Here is a 17,829-nt window from a genome sequence, read left to right as displayed (position 1 = left end):
TTATCTGAGTAATAGTGCGCATGCTCACTAATGACCTTGACCGTTGTCGTTCCCCGGTATTTCTGTCACTGTGCAGTTCTGTCGTAAGTTATTGATTTATATCGCTACAACATGCCAGCAGCAGCACCTTCAGCAACAACAAGAGGGGCAACATGGAGCGTTCCGGAAACGATTGATTACTATTGGGGGCGAGGAGACGATACATGCTCAATTGGAGGGGGCTAGCCACAATAACAAGATTTTTTCGCAAATCGCCGTGTCCCTCTCAATGTCAGGATTCGAAGGAGTGCCAGGAAAAAGTGAAAAAAACGAAAAAAAGTATCGGGAAGTTCTTGATAACAATGGCCGGTCCGGCCGTGGGCGGAAAACTTGGGAGTTCTACGATAGGATGGATGAAATCTTGGGAAACAGGCCGATGTCAAGGCCGTCAATTCTGCTCCAGTCTGCAAAAACGAAAACTTCCAAGACCAAGAAGCCATGTCCTGCCACGTTAGGGGCACCTATTGCCAATGCAGCTGCAGGTTCAAAATTGCAGGATTCCACTTCGGGGGAGAGCCTGTCAGAGCCAGTGGAGGATATCTATAGTATTGCCGGAGATCTGGCCAGTGGAGATGAATTTTCAGACACTGACATCAATGCCATTGGTAAGGGAAAATTATAACCGTCTGCAGCTAAAAGTCTGAGAGAGAATTTTACTTACATTCCTAACTCCAAAAATAGGAGAGTAGCGCTGCTGACAGCGGCCGATGTGGACACCAGAATTTGGCCTGGATATTATTGCGCGCAATGGAAATGGTACAAAACAAGTGGGCCGGGTCCGGACCCAAACTCGCACAGTGCCGAAATTAAAATTCAATTTCAGACACTGGAATTGGTAAAATTCCGCCATCTTGGATATCGGCATCCTGAGATTCAGGTGTTTTCAACACTGCGTCACCACCACTTCAAACTCCAAAGTCTTATCCAGGCAGTAAGTGCCACCTTCTTTCATAAAATGGCTTGTTTTATAAATAAATAACAAAATACGATCTTTGTAAATAAAACCCGAGATGTTCTGGTGTGTTTTTACGTGAATTTATTGCAAACTATCAATGCAGCGTAGTGCAGCCATCGTGTTCTCGGGCGTAGTGGTGATGCGATAGCCTCTTTGCAATTGTAAAGATTCTTTACATTTCCACATGCGCGGTACTGCTTTTCAAGATGGTGGCAATTTAGCAGTGCTAGAGCCGTTGTTTAGGAACGACATCAGCGCCTCTAGTGTCAAGATTGGTCCGGACCGAGCACGGCACAGTTGAACAGGGACAGATTGTGCGGTAGTGGAAAAGGGCCTTATGTCCATGCGACTTTTACCTGCCATCCACCAAGAAGGAAAGACGACACCAAGTGGTACTGGTGCGACATAGCCGTGTTCTCGCACGACTCTGTCCATGCCATGTTTCAACCACTAATCAACCGAGAAGAAAGGACGACTTCAAATCGTAATGACGGGATTCTATGCGCCACCCCGTCTCTATACATAGTCGACCAGTTCAACTTGGGGTCGTCCTTCCTTCATGGTGGGTTGCAGGATGAAACTTGGCATGGACAGAGTCGCGCCAGTTCAACTTGGGGTCGTCCTTCCTTCATGGTGGGTGGCAGGGTGAAACTTGGCATGGACAGGGTCGCGCCAAAGAGATCGCCAAGTTCAGTACCATAAGGATGTTCACCAACTATCCCCTTCGTAACGACAAGTGACTAAATCCGTGACTAGTGACCTTACGTTAGTCCGTCAGGGCACGCCACAAAGCTTGTAGGTAATAATATCAACGAAGTCAAATGTATGAAATATCCCGAGATTTGTTTAATAGGTGCTTATGCAAAATCGATATCATTCATGGAAATGAAGTATGATATATATATATATATATATAATTTTGATGACGACGACAGCAGAACGGATGAGGAGGCGACGTTAAAGTACAGTTTCCAGTTAAACTAAAAGATAATGATATTAGGATTAACTCCTAATGAGTATCTTAAATCTTAAGACAGGACGGTTCTTTGATAAATCAACGTATCAGCCATCTTGGCTAAGCGAAGCGAGGAGTGGTCTGATTACGAAGCACATGTAGAAATTTAGATGTAAATGATTTATGAACGGATTTAAATATTTGACCGTGGTCTAAAGTGCATTAGGATCTGCCCTCGCTGACATAATGGGAAGCATGGGGCAGACAAACACATAGGAATAGAAAAAGGAATTCCGAAATTGAGTGCCAATTCCGTAATTCACACTAAAATTCCATGTATTATGTACATTCCTAATACAAAAGCATGGACCTACTCGCAGGCAAGCCTACGAGGGTCTCGCTTTAAATTTTTAGGATTTTAACCTTACAAATGGAGTCCAAAATTGAAACTGTCTAACTGTTCAGAAATGACGCCTTTTATACATTTTAGACGTCAAAAACATAACGTCATAACAGCGATTGACCAATAGGAAACGTCGAAATTTGGATTCTGATGACGTAGAATTCCGTCTAAAAATGTCTAACATTTACATTTCAAACTCACAAATAATTATTTTACAAGTTGTCGCAAAGAAATCATACACACGTGATAGAGTAAGGGTATATCTATCCTGACGAGGAAGTTTATAGAAATCCGCTCACAAAGAATTATTTGTCAGACGAATGAAAAAGCCGAATTTTCCCGACAAAATAATTTTAACGTTAATTCCCTTTAAAGAGGGCGGAAGACCGCGACCAAATTTGGCATTTTGATCGACAAATAATTCTTTTATAAGACAAGACTTAACAATTGTACAAACGGTATAGAATAGGAACTTATCTACCGGGGAGAGGAAGTTTACGGAAATTCCTCCACAAACAATTATTTGAGATTCAATTTCTCACAGAAATTTTAAAGAAAGATTTACCAAAAAGGCGGTCTTGCGCCTTAATTCATACAAAACGGGACCACGCAAGGTATTTCTAACTAGAAATAATTCTTGTAGCGACTTTCTGCTAAAAATGACGTAGACGACCAAAAAAGATGATTACAAGTTGTGAAAGATTCAGCCAAAATCCTACATAAAGAATTATTTACAAACAGAATTTGTACTGATAATTGACTCGTAAACAATAATACGACAAAAACGGGTTACGCGGCTTTGCTAAACTCGGACGACGTTTACATCAAGTTTACAATTTGTTGCAGAAAATAATTCTGTTACCGATTCACTACTCGAATTTACATACCTAAGATAGAATAAGGTTTTATCTTTAAAAGGATGAAGTTTCAAGAAGAAATGTTGGTTCAGAATTATTCTAAAGGGAAATTAGTATCGAAATTCGGCCCAAAAAGTTGGTATAATTTTGCGCATAAAGACAGGGTGCGGAATGGCCGAACTACGAAATCAAAGTCACAATAAAACGCTTCCAGAACCAACACGGGGTCGTTTCCTTCCGAATTTTAACTCAAAACGCGAGAAACATGGATGAAAATACATGAAAATAGGTTTTAGATAGTTTAAACGGTTATATATTCGTCACACGACGACTCGGGGCCGGTGTTACAGTAGAATGAAATGGCCAGGGCCATTGTGCTCACCTCATGTGGAGGAAAGATGGATAAAGATCATGGTATTGTGTAATGTAGTGTTAGGTTTGATGTAGGTCCAAGCAATTACAATTTCCCCAAAATGGCCAATTTACAGTACATTCGACCTCTGTGACCTTGAAAAGTAGGTCAAATCAAAAAAGATCCGGGTGACACATTGAATGGTTGTTAGAATTAGATGTACTTATGATATAAAATTGGTGCCAATCGGGCAAGTAATTACTAGGAATAATGGCATTTTGAAGAATTTAGGATTTGACCCCCTCCCTGGAGGCCAAACGGCAAATCAGATCGCACCAAACTTCAGTACCTGAGATAACCTGACCAAGGGGTACATGTGTACTTAATTTGTGATCAATAGTCATTGCAGTTAAGAAACATGCCATAGTTACGGCCTGACGGCCAATTTACGCCATTTGACCTCTGTGACCTTGACAAGAAGGTCAAATCAAAAACCTGTGTGACGTATACTGTATGGTGGTTAGATGTTCCCATGATATCAAATTGGTGGCAATCAGGCAAGAAGTTAAGGAATAATCACATTTTTAAGGTTTTTGGATTTTGCCCCCTGGTGGTCAAGTGGTGAATCATATTGGACCAAACTTCGGTCCCTGAGATCACCTGACTAAGGGGTAAATGTGTACGAAATTTGGAATCAATAGTCATTGCAGTTAAGAAACGTGCCATAGTTACGGCCTGACGGCCAATTTACACCATTTGACCTCTGTGACCTTGAAAAGGAGGTCAAATGAAAAACCCGGAGGATATATGATGCACCTTTGCTAGAAGTACCTACCATATTTTTTTCAAAATTTCCCGACTACTATTAAGGGAGATATTGCATATTTTCACTTTTAACGTTTGGCCCCCTGGTGGCCAAACCATGAAACGAATCGGACCGAAACTTGGTCTCCATGAGGTGTCATTACATAAGGGTACATGTGTACCAAGTTTCAACTCAATAGCTCTAACAGTTACGAAACGTGCCCTGCTAACGGACGACGGACGACGACGGACGACGACGACGACGACGACGACGGACGACGGACGCCACGGTATGGGATAAGCTCACCTCTGCTAAGAGGTGAGGTAAAAATGTGGTTGTAAACCACGTGATGACAGACCGAAAATAGCAGACGACGGAAATTGCAATACGAATTCAAAGGTTTCGCAAATAATTCTGACATGAGTATCAAGAATGAGATTGCTCGATTAAATGGAACATATATCTAATTTTGATATTCTAAAGTTTTAAAACAATTCACAAAGTTTAAAGTACCATGTGAACTCGGAATCTGGGTGCGAAACCCGGTGTCGTCACCCAAAGGGCATACGCCATGTATGAACAGGAGATGCTCCGTATGAAAGTTCACAAACAGGTCAAAATGTGTCGATTTTTACGGATAAAAATGTCACAAGAGAGGTACGATTTGCGAAAGGTGTTACCCAAGATCACTTTTACCGAGCTACATGAAAGTTGACAGAGGTGAGAGTCAGTTCTGAGTGATTTTCTAGAATAGGAAAAATAACAGGGAGACGTCGGCTGTTCGACGGAACCTGTGAAGAAATCATCCCAAATGAAACTTGAATAAAATGCGGCAATTGTGGTCTAACACCACGACTTAATCGTGAAACGATATAAAAATGCCGAGAGATTATGAATTTTGAGGGATGAGATAAATGGAACTTGATAGATTGATGAAAATACACTCCGAAGTCGACTCTGACATCTGTCAAAACGCATGCAGAATAACATTTATAAACACAGTAGGCCTACACCAAGTAGGCTACACCGTAAACTACACACAGGGTGTACACGAAACTTGAAAGTACAAAGCACTGCAATGCATAGGGAATTGAAATAGGGGAGGGGCTGTGATTTTGACTTAAATAGCGGTAAATACGAATCTGACATACAAGGTTCCGGTAATACTAAATCACGACCAATCATGACCAATCATGTCCAATCATGACCAATCATGACCAACAGTTCAAGAACAGGGTATTTGTGGTTTAAAACCATTGAATAATGTTTCTAAAGATAATCTATGAGTTTCAGTCATTTAGGGGGTCAAGTTTTTGAGTTATTTTGAATGCAAGACATGCCATTCGATTGCCGAATCGGGGCTACCGTCGCCATATTTGTTTTGGCTTGCAAGTAGCTGGGTCCAAGGAATATGTGGAATCCGGGCTTGAATGGAGGATGGCATACCGAAAACCAAGCGGCTTTAGGTTAGGGCGTGCCTCTGGATCGCCATGCTCAGTAATCGACGGTGCCCTTTAATCAATGTGATATCGTCTCACTCACATTCTGGATCATCATTAATCGGCGGTGCCCCCGTCTTCCTATTCACACGATCTAATGATAGACCGAACAGTGGGTGTAAGGTCGTCTCCACTGCATCCGGAGTGTAGCAAGAAGTAGCAAGTCAAGCGGGCAGTGTAAATCGACAAGCGTGTAGTTTCTACTAGAGATGGCGGATGCCTTTATTACGCATGCGCTAGTCATTAAGATTAGTTACAAACACTAAGAACAGGTGGCGCTAGCTTACATCTCCCTTTTTTTTTTTTTTTTTTTTTTTTTTTTTTTTGAAACAATAACAATAACAAATTATTATATTGTAGCCCTCACTTTCACCTATTAAGATTGTCACTGTCCTTACTTTCACTCAATACCTAATTCACATCTGTTCAATAAGTCTTGTTGGAGGCTTGCTGATTCTAGCAGAACGCCTTGTAATCTGAGGACTACTAGTACTCTGAGGACTACTTGAGAGAAGTCCTGGAACAACCTGGGCAGTTTCCTGAACCTGAGAGTCTACCACAGCTGGCAGTGAATTTGTTGACAATTTATCAACTTGGTTGAAGATACTGGCATAAGATTCATCCGACAGCCCTGTTTGTTCCTGAACATACAATTCCTTTGTTTTCAGTAGGTGTCTTCTATTTCTCCTATACACCTTCCCTTGTTCTGTTACAATCTCATAAGACCTGGGAGCTACCTCCCTTACAATTTTTGCCTTGATGTTCCATTCCTTACTATTTGGCGGAAACCTGAGACGAACAACATCACCAGATACTAATGGGACCAAATCTTTGGCAGATTTGTCATACTGAGCTTTTTGTTGAACTTTGAGAGATTTCATATTTTCACCCAGTTGCGAGTCTTGCTCAGTTTTGTTGACTCTTGGTACTCTTGTTTTCAACTGTCTGTTAAACAGGAGTTCAGCTGGGGATTTTCCACATTTCAGGGGTGCTGACCTATATTGCAATAGTGCCAGTTCTGGGTCTTGACCACTCTCAATAGCTTTCTTTAGCAACCTCTTAACAATCTGAACACCCTTTTCAGATTTCCCATTACTCTGGGGATATACTGGTGATGAAGTTATGTGTTTAAATCCATAGTGACCTGCAAATTCCCTGAACTCGAAGCTGGCATACTGTGGTCCATTATCTGTGACTACAATCTTGGGAATACCATGTCTACTGAAGATAGACTTCAGATGTCTAATCACGGATGGTGAACTGGTTGAGCTGAGTTTTACAACTTCAGGGAAATTTGAGTGGTAGTCAATGACCAATAGGTAATCTTTGTTACCCAACTCAAATAGATCAGAGCCAATTCTTTCCCATGGCCCAATTTGATCATACGTCACCTTCAGGTTTTCTTTCTGTTGCTTGTACTTGAACTTCTGACAAATGCTACATTCTGATGTTATTCTGTCTATATCCTCAGCCATACTGGGCCAAAAAAGACTGTTTCTAGCCAGGGATTTAATTTTCTCTGTCCCCAAGTGCCCTTCATGAAGGCGGCCTAACATTTCTTGTCTCATGCTGGTAGGAATAATAATCCTGTTTCCCTTAAATAGAATACCATTGATCATTGTCAACTCATGTCTATAAGGAAAATATGCACTGGCTGACCCTTTGGCCCAGACTGTCTTTTCAAGATTACTAGTGACAACTGTCAAGACTGGGTCACTTGCTGTGGCTTCTGCAATTTTGTCTAATTGCTCCTCACTGGCTGAGATATTGGAATACACCATATTTATGTGATGTTTAACCTCATTACTCAAATCATCTGTTTTACCAGTGAGAGTAACCTGCCCTTGACAGTGTGTCAGGTATGTACAAAAATTTACCCGGAGTGTAGACAAATTCCACATCATACCTTTGGATTTTGATCATGAGCCTCTGCACTCGAGCTGGCATGTCATTTAGGCTCTTTTGTGAGATCGGAATGAGAGGCTTATGATCTGTTTCCAATTGAACAGTTGGGAGACCATAGATATATTCATCAAATCTCTGGCATGCATAAGCCAATCCCAGGCACTCTTTCTCAATCTGTGCATAGCGTTCCTCTGCCGGGGTCATTGACCTAGCGGCATAGGCAACTGGGCGCCAATTTGCGTCATGTTTTTGGAGCAACACTGCTCCGATGCCATTTTTTGAGGCATCTGCACTGACCTTTGTGTCACGTTTAGCATCAAAATAGGCCAGTACTGGGCTCTTGATCAGACAGTTTTTCAAATCAGCCCATTCTTTTTCATGTTCAGGGCCCCAGGACCATTCATTTTTGTCCTGTAGCAGAGACCGGAGTGACTGATTGCGCTGGGAGAGACCTGGTATGAATTTACCTACATAATTAAACACACCTAACAGTCTCTGTAGTGACTTTTTGTCTTGTGGGCGTGGCATTTTTGTAATTGCCTCAACTCTTTCAGCCATTGGCTCAATGCCATTTTCTGAGTACCGGTCACCTACAAATGAGAGACTTGTCTGACAGATGAGACATTTTTCATGATTGAGTTTCAGGTGGTACATCTTGATTCTTTCCATTACTTTTCTTAACCTTTCATCATGTTCTTCTTTGGTATTTCCCCAAACCAGTATGTCGTCTATGACTACTTTTACCCCATCCAGACCTTCCAACACTTTTTCCATAGCTGCTTGGAAGACCTCAGGAGCAGAACACAGGCCAAATGGAAGCCTTTTGAAGGAGAACCTTCCAAAAGGGGTATTCATGCAACAAAGTTTGACACTTTCTTTACTTAAGGGGATTTGCCAAAAACCTTGAGATAAGTCTAGCTTGGAAAAGTACTTAGCCCCTGCCATTTCACTGGAAATATCTTCCCTTGTTGGAAGATAGTGATGCTCTCTTTTGATACATTTGTTTAAATCTTTAGGATCCATGCATATTCTGAGCTTGCCATTGGGTTTTTTTATCACTACCATTGAGTTAACCCAGTCTGTGGGCTCCTCAGTGTGCTGAAGTACACCCAATTTGACCATTCTAAAAAGTTCTTCACGAACATCAGGTTTTATCGGCATGGGTACCTTTCTTGGGGCATGTATCACAGGCTCAGAGCCTTCCTTAAGCTTGATATCATACTCAAATGGTAATGTACCAATCTCATCATTTCTACAATCACTCTCGTCATGCTGTACAACCTGGAGGACTGGCGTCCTTCTTATCAGATCTAAGTGCTCACAGGCCTTGCAACCCAGCAATGATTTGCCCTCAGGCACAATCACAAACAAAATTTGGAATCTTTTATTCCTATGCTTAATGTTTAGTCTACAAACACCTTGGTTTGGGATTGCAGTGCCATTGTAAGCAGTTAGATTTACATTGTTGTGAAAAACCTTGGGTTTGTTTTTTAAAGTCTTGAAATCCGCGGAGGTGATCAGGTTGGCCTTGGCTCCTGTGTCCAACACCATTGGCAGTACCATATCGTTCACCACTAGTGGTACTGTCCACAAGTCCTTCACATTGATGGAATCAACTGATTGTCCCTTTGAGACATCATCTCCGGTTGTGACTTTGTCTCCGGTTGTGACCTCCTCTCCGGATGTTAGTTTGTCTCCGGTGGTGACTTCGACTGAATTGATGGGTTTTTCCTCAACTGTTTCATCCTTGATGGTGTCTTTGGTTGTGACTACAGCAATTGGGTCAGTGACAACATCATCTGTGATGACATTGTCCTGGTTTGTGACATGAACTGTGCCAATGAATAGGTCATCTAGTCCAATATCATTATCAAAGAACTCTCCCTGTGATTGTTGTACCAACGACACGTTTGGTGCACCACGGCTTGACGTTTTGCAGAATTTAGCAAAATGATTTGGCTTAGAACACTTCATGCAATCTTTGCCGTAAGCTGGACAGTGTTCTTTTGAATGTTCATGAACTGTGCCACACCTTGTACATGCACCAGTTCCAGGTCCTGGGCCTCTGGCAGGTTTTTGCTTTGAACCACCAGCGCCCCCTTTACCATGCTTTTGACCCTGGGTGCGTGACGTTGAATAAGTTTTCGACTTTGGAGTTCCGTGCCAACTTGATTTCTTCTTCGACACGAAAGCGACAGATGCAGCATCAGCTGATGATGCACCGACAGTGTCCAATGCTTTAACATGCCGACGTGCTGCCTCTACAGTATGACAGACCGAAACTGACTTGGCCAATGTTAGTTCAGGTTCTCTGAGCAGTCTTTCTCTAGTTTTAACATCAGTAATACCAAATACAATTTGGTCACGTAACATCGAATCATGCAGATTCTCGAATGCACACGTTTTGGCCTTCAGTCTCAAATCTGTGTAAAATGTGTCGAAATTTTCTCCCTGCTTTTGCAATCTGCTTCTGAATATGTACCGTTCGTACGTCTCGTTCTTTTTAGGCGAGCAATACTTTTCGAACTCATCACATACTTTTTTGAACACTTTTTTGTCGTCATTTGACAGTTCGAATGTGTTGTACAAATCAGTTGCAGCCTGACCGGCCACCGTAAGCAGAACAGCAATTTTGCGAGGATCACCAAACTTATCCGCTTCAATCGCCAACATGTAAAGATCTAGTCTTTGTTTGAAGACCTTCCAGTTGTGGTCTACATTCCCATCTAGGGATAGCGGGTCTGGTTGTTTGATGGCATCCATTGGTTTTGATTATTTTTAACCCCTCTTCTGGTACCATGTACAAATCGACAAGCGTGTAGTTTCTACTAGAGATGGCGGATGCCTTTATTACGCATGCGCTAGTCATTAAGATTAGTTACAAACACTAAGAACAGGTGGCGCTAGCTTACAGGCAGCACGGCTGCCGGGAATGCGTTTTTGTTTTCTACATAGCGGGTTAAAGGGGTTAAAGGTACTGTCGAAGCCTGTAATATATATTTATCTATTTATATTGTGTTAGGCGAAATATGGAGCAAGTACATATTCCTACCGCTGAAGTCCGCCTGAAAAAAGTCAAGATAAACGAACTAAACTACTCAACTCCGATACCGGCACCATTTTCCCAATTCACTACCCAAGACCCTTGATCCAGCCACGTGCACTCATTGGAGGCACGCCCTAACCTAAAGCCGCTTGGTTTTCGGTATGCCATCCTCCATTCATGCCCGGATTCCACATTTTCCTTGGACCCAGCTACTTGCAAGCCAAAACAAATATGGCGACGGTAGCCCCGATTCGGCAATCGATTGGCATGTCTTGCATTCAAAATAACTCAAAAACTTGACTCCCTAAATGACTGAAACTCATAGATTATCTTTAGAAACATTATTCAATGGTTTTAAACCACATATACCCTGTTTTTGAACTGTTGGTCATGATTGGACATGATTGGTCGTGATTGGTCGTGATTTAGTATCACCCCAAGGTTCCAGTCAGATTGCATTACAAGACACATAGCTAGAAGTATTCCACAAAATCTACTTAAATAAGTGATCTACTCGACTACTGAGTCGAAAATCAGAGGGGGCCATAAAATATGATAAAAGTAACAGGTAGATACCTAAGTTTCTCTACACAGGTTTCAAGGAAAGATGGAAGAGGGCCAGGGTGTTTAATGGAGGGTCCACTAAAGATATATTAGATAGGTAAAAAGATGGGGAAATATGGAAATTTACCTGACAGGAATTCCACAGTAGGCTGGAAGTGGAGGGGGGGGGGCGGGCGGGCAGGCGGGTGCCCGGGGAGCGGGGACGAGCGGGCAGTGACCATATATTAAAACAAAAGATCAACAACCTAACCTCCTTCACTATAACGGCCTCCTGATTGGCTGTTCATTAATCGTAGAATGCCCACGATATAAAGGCCAGATGTCAATTGTACATATACAGTACAACCTCTCTATTGCGGACACCCATGGGACTGGGCCAAGGTGTCCGCAATAGAGAGGTGTCCGCCCTAGAGAGGTTATGCCAAATCGTACGAGAGGTGGATTTGAAGTTCCCGCCTTGCAGGTCTTGGTTTTCTCTGTGTCGACATCTAGCGTAGAAACTTTAAACCTGTTGGCTGATCGGTATTTGCTTGTGATGTTGCGTTGAATGACGTGAGCTACTTTGGAACTCAGAGCGTGAATAATCTCTCTAGTAAAAGGTGCCCCTTGTATTGCAAAATCTCCTCGAAATGTCATAATGTGTGAAAAAACACCATAATTTCTGTCCATCAGCACCTTTGATTAATAATTAATTTTTTCTTATTTCTCTACTAACGCATATTCGCCGCAACACTGACAAAACCGCGTGGATTTATGAGTGTCCGTTGACACAATACATGCAATAGGCCGATGTGATTAGTTGAAAAGATGAGTAAACAAATGCCGCGGCTTAATTAGGATACAAAAACACAATGCCATGGGGTAATAACGTTGATTAATTACGCAAATATCACACCTGTCGGGCCTACTTGACTCTCCAAGCGCACGCGGGAAACCATTGTTTTTGCCTACTGTCCGTAATTGGGAGGGAATTGGACCAAAAATTGGCTATCGCCCTGTCCGCAATTCGGAATAGAGAGGTGTCCGCCGTACAGAGGTTTTTGTTATTGAAAATGACTTAGAAAAAATCGGGACTGGCCGGACGTGTCCGTAATGTAGAGGTGTCCGCCTGGCAGAGGTGTCCGCTGAGGGAGGTTCTACTGTACCACGTTTGTTTGGAGGAGACTACGTTGAAATGAGACAAGTGGCAGAAATAAAAGTTGTACCAAATAAAGTTGGCTACCAACATTTTCTGTTCGATGCCTAATACTGTGTCACACGTTCTATTGATAAAAACAGGTTTACCTATTTCCTACTTCCAGTGCACCAAACCTGGTCTCGACTTTGCCTACTTAACCACTCATCATGAAAACTATAGACCAGTTTACAATTTTCATCAAGAGATTGTCGGGTAAGTGCCGCCATTATTTGCGTTGAACGTAAATTACTCGATATTCTACCGGGCCTTTTAATGGGAGAAGGTTCAACTCCGACCATAATGAAGGACCCGATCCAGACCATGTGGCGTACTCAGGGTGGTTATCTTGCACAAACCAGTTTGTAGCGAAAGCGGTTTAAGTTTAGTCCAACATATTAATTACAATGGCAATTATAATGGAGCTGAGAGGTTCAGAGACACAATAACAAACCATCCTTCTTTCATATCACTGTACAGTGGAACCTCCCTTAGCGGACACCTCTCTATTAAGGACAACCTCTCCATTAAGGACACTAGTTTTGGTCCCAAATTGGTTGTTTCCATTCAATTTGACCTCTCTAATCAGGACACCTCTCTATTAAGGATGGCACTTGTCAGTCCCAAGGGTGTCCATAATAGAGAGGCTCTACTGTATATTCAGTTAGCTGCTCTGTAAAGTGCGGTGTGAAAAGTGATAAAGAATCTGCTTTTTTTGCACTGAATGTTTCCCTTTTATGTGACAGCGATACTACACCAAGCACTCAAAAATGCGCTGATACTGTGATGGTTTCTTTAGATGCAACACCATTGGAGACAGTGGCAGATAATGCAGAGACACCTGTTGAACGTAAGTTTTCTAAAATATACATCATAGTAGCGATAGAACATCCCTTATGGTTCGAAAGAGTCACACTAAAGGCATCTTATTCCATTGAAAATGTCATCATTATTTGAATCTAACAACTTACTTGCTATAGTCTGTTAATGCCTAATATATATAAACGCTTGAACCAACAATCCCACTCTTACGGTCATTGAGCTATTAGAGATGTACGGTGGCCCATAGAGGACATGCGTTTATTTTCAATATTATAGAGAACATTTTTTTTTTACAATGCGTTTTTATTCTCTCGAATTACAACTGCCGTCGGATTTATTTCTCACCGCCGAAAAAATAATTTCCACCGCCGAGTAAAAAATAATAATTCCCACCAACGCCAAAGAAAATAATATCCACCGCGGTGGAACGGTGGATATTAATTTTCACCGCGGTGGATATTATTTTCTTTGGCTTTGGTGGGAATTATTATTTTTTAATCGGCGGTGGAAATTATTTTTTCGACGGTGAGAAATAAATCCCACGGCGGTTGTAATTCGAGAGAATAAAAACGCATTGTAAAAAGAAATATTTTCTATTATATTGAAAATAAACGCATGTCCTCTATGGGCCACCGTAGAGATGGCATGGCAAATTCAGCCACGAAGTCTATAAAAATATAGGGTAACCGGAAAAATGCCGACCGACCGACGGACCGACCGACCTACTGTCATAATCCCTTTCGCTTTTCTATAGCACATGTATCTGTGTAGTGCCCAGCGCAATGGACGTGATGGAGTCCGACGTGTCTGACAGCAGCATCTCCAGTCAATTATACCGGGAAAACAAGCCCACGCGGTAAGGAACTGATAACGATACTCTAAAGATATGTTTTGTCTACATGGTCGGTGAATATAAAAACATGATTTGGGCCTAATCTATGCACTGTAGTTTTTCTACTCGAGTGTCTCGACCGATGCAATGCATGAACTGCAACGCGCAATATGCATTTGTTGTCATTTGAACAGCGCACGTGTGCTTGTTTACAATTTCATTTCACATGACCTGCTATCGTGGATTGGATATATCACATTTACTAGTTATGAGACCTGAGACTCAACTACGAAACTCCTTGGGTTGGTAGGTCGGTAGGTCGGTCGGTCAGCTTTTTTCCGGTCGGTCGGTCGGTCAGTCGGTCGGTCGGTCGGTCGACGTTTTTCCGGTTACCTAAATTTAGCTGGCCTGTGAGTGTAAACAAATCTAGTGACAAATCAGTTTCTAGGTTGGTTATCAATGTTAACTCTTTGTTGGCATCCGAAAGCAGGAATTTAATGTTAGTGAAAACTGGGTAACAAAATTGAAGCTAAGTGTAGGAACATCGTGTCGTATTGTGAGGACATGACAGCTTTGCTAACTGATTGAAAGCTCGTTTTAGGGAAAACGGCTTGTGGGGACTTTTAATTAGCCCCACACCCGGTGGAACATCTCCAGTAGAGTACAAAGACCAGTAAAGTCACCACGAACATGCAGTTTTGTAATATTATGAGCATTCCCAAAAGCCGTTGTTGGAGGTTTGTTGCATTCAGGACCTTTACTTACATACACATACGTCAAGTTGAAAGAGGGAGGGGGTAGTTCTCGTATATCCAAGATGATCTCTCTAGTTGATTGATACTGCTGACCACCATGTAATGGCAGAGCGCTGTATGGACGAACAGAGACCAGGTTGCAACCAATCTTAGACTAAAGCACGTCTCGGCGCTCAGGCAGGCCGAGAATGAGAAACGATGTTAGCCCTTCATAAAGGGGTTTATGATGAAGCAAGCATGACATAACATTGTCCCCACAATGTTTTTGAGATTAGTGTGGCAGAATTTAAAGTTTATACTAAAGCTGGCTATCAATATTTTCCTTACATTGCATTTGCCTAATACTGTGCTACACATTGTCATTGATGAAAACAGGTTTTCCTATTGCCTACTTCCAGTGCAACACCTGGTCTAGACTGTGCCTACTAAACCATTCCTCATGAAAGATAGACCAGTTTAAACTATTCTCATCAAAATATTGTCGGGTAGTGCCGCCATTATTTTTATTAGATGTAATCTGGCCGATACTCTACCAGGCTTTGGAATGGGAGAAGGCCGAACTGCGACCGTAATAAAGGGCCCTATCCAGACCACGTGGGGTACACTATGCCTGCTGGGAGGCATCTTTCACAAACCAGTCTGTAGCAAAAGGGTTAAAGCTCGTCCTGCGTGTTGATTATAATGGTGACTAAAATGGAGCCGACAACAACAAACCATCCTCTTTGACATCGTCTGACATCGATGTTCCCTGTGAAGTGCGGTGTAAAGAGTGATGAAGAATCTGTTTTTCCTCTCTGAATATTTCCTTTTAGGTGACACCGATGCTACCACAAGCACTCAAAAATGTGCTGGTACTGTAATGGTTTCTTTGGATGCAACACAAGAGGCAGTGACAGATAATGCAGAGACACCTGTTGAAACATGTAAGTCTTCTCGAATAAAGCTGCGTTAGAACATCCCTAATGGTTCGCACGCATGATTCACAACGGAATGCCAAGGTTGTTTTTGTTACAGTTAGGAATTGACCCACTTCCAAAAGGGACATTCGTCTGCGACCCCCGTGCATGTTCTCAAATTCCGATCACTCTACTAGCCGAGTACCGCTGGCCACCTTTTAATGGGAGGGTGCTGTATGGACAGACGGAGGCCAGGTTACAACCAATCTAAAGCGTGTCTCGGAGTTCAGGCAGGCCGAGAATGAAACATGCCGAGAACGATAAAATCGTTTAGCCCTTCATCCAGGGGATTTATGATGAAGGCCCCACAAGCATGATAAGACAAGATGTTGTACCGCCATTATTTTCATTGGACGTAACCTAGCCGATACTCTACGGGGCCTTGGAATGGGAGAAGCCGAACTGCGACCATAATAATAAAGGACCCGATCCGGACCACGTTGGGTAGACTGGGAGGTGATCTTTCACAAACCATTTGATCTGTAAAGGGCGGTGTAAACAGTGATGGAGAATACGTTTTTTTGCACTGAATATTTCCCTTTTATGTGACAGCGATACTACACCAAGCACTCAAAAATGCGCTGATACTGTGATGGTTTCTTTAGATGCAACACCATTGGAGACAGTGGCAGATAACGCAGAGACACCTGTTGAAATATGTAAGTCTTCTTGTATATATCTAGCTGCGTTAGAACATTCCTAATGGTTTTCAAGCATGACTCACACATAATTCCAATAAAGATGCCATCATTATTTGAATTGAACAACTTACTTGCAAATTTTCTGTTAATGCCTAAATATACATGTATATAAACGCACGATGAACTAATCATCCCACTATCCCAGCGGTCATGAGTGATTCGAGATCTGCCTAAACATGGCAAATTCAGCCAAGAAGTCTATACATACTGAGCTTGTGTGTGAGTGTAAACAAATCTAGTGACCAATCATTTTCTAGGTTGGTTATCAGTGTTCACAGTTTTTTGGCAGACGAAAGAGCAGGAAGTTTATTGCTAGCGATAAAAAAGTTAACAAAACTTTATATAAAGCGTAGGAACATCGTGTCGAATTGTGGGCACATGCCAGTTTTGCTTACTGCTGCTTGGCCTTGGAAGCGCGTTTTAGGGACAGTGGCTTGTGGGGACTTTACATTAGCCCCACACCCACCACTCGGTTGACCATCCCCATTGTAGAGTAGAAAAACCAATAAAAGTCACCACAAACATGCAGTATGAGTTGTGTAATAATTAATGTGAGTTCCAAAAAGCCTATTTTGAGAATTGTTACATCATTTAGGAATTTACCTACTACCCATACGGACATTCGTTGGCACCCCCCCCCCCCCCAAACACGCGCACACTCTGCAATTTTGAGTTCTCATATTCCAAAACGATCCCTCAACTAGCAGAGTACCGCTCGCTGGCCACCGTTTAATGCGAGGGCGCTGAATGGATGTACAGAGGCCAGGTTACAACCAAGCGAAGTCTGTCTCTGAGTTCAGGCATGCCGAGTATGAAACAGGCAGAGAATGATAAAAACATGTAGTCATTCATCAAGGGGGTTGGTGATGAAGGCCCCACAAGGCATGATAATATTGTCCCCACAATGTCGTCGTTGATATTAATGTGGCAGAATTTAAAGTTAAAAGCTAATTAAAGCTGGCTACCAACATTTCCTTTTCGATGCCCAATACGTTGCCACATGTTGTCATTGATGAAAACTTGTTTATCTATTGCCAACCTCCAGTGGACACTAAATACACTAAATATGTTAACTTTCCTCTTCAGGTGAGACCAATGTAACACTAACAGAAAGTGTTGAAGAGCTGACTGAAAATGATACTGTGATAATTAATTTGGAACAAACACATTTGGAGGCTGCGCCCGACAATGCAATGACCCCCGAGAAAA

General features: G+C 42.3%; 2 protein-coding genes across 2 annotated transcripts in view; one reads left to right on the top strand and one right to left on the bottom strand.

The window, feature by feature from the left end:
* LOC135498189 (uncharacterized) overlaps positions 1–17,829 on the top strand; it is a 52,345-nt gene that overhangs the window by 25,411 nt on the left and 9,105 nt on the right. The gene's annotated exons all lie outside the window — the stretch shown is intronic.
* On the bottom strand, positions 6,282–7,340 carry LOC135497668 (uncharacterized protein K02A2.6-like). The gene has a single exon (XM_064787500.1). The coding sequence runs from the start codon at positions 7,338–7,340 to the stop codon at positions 6,282–6,284; it is 1,059 nt and encodes a 352-aa protein (XP_064643570.1).

This window comes from Lineus longissimus, chromosome 13 (assembly GCF_910592395.1).
Source record: "Lineus longissimus chromosome 13, tnLinLong1.2, whole genome shotgun sequence".
In the NCBI taxonomy this organism is placed as follows: domain Eukaryota; kingdom Metazoa; phylum Nemertea; class Pilidiophora; order Heteronemertea; family Lineidae; genus Lineus; species Lineus longissimus.
The sequence above is the reverse complement of the archived record's forward strand: the minus strand, read 5'-3'. Positions and strand labels throughout refer to the sequence as shown.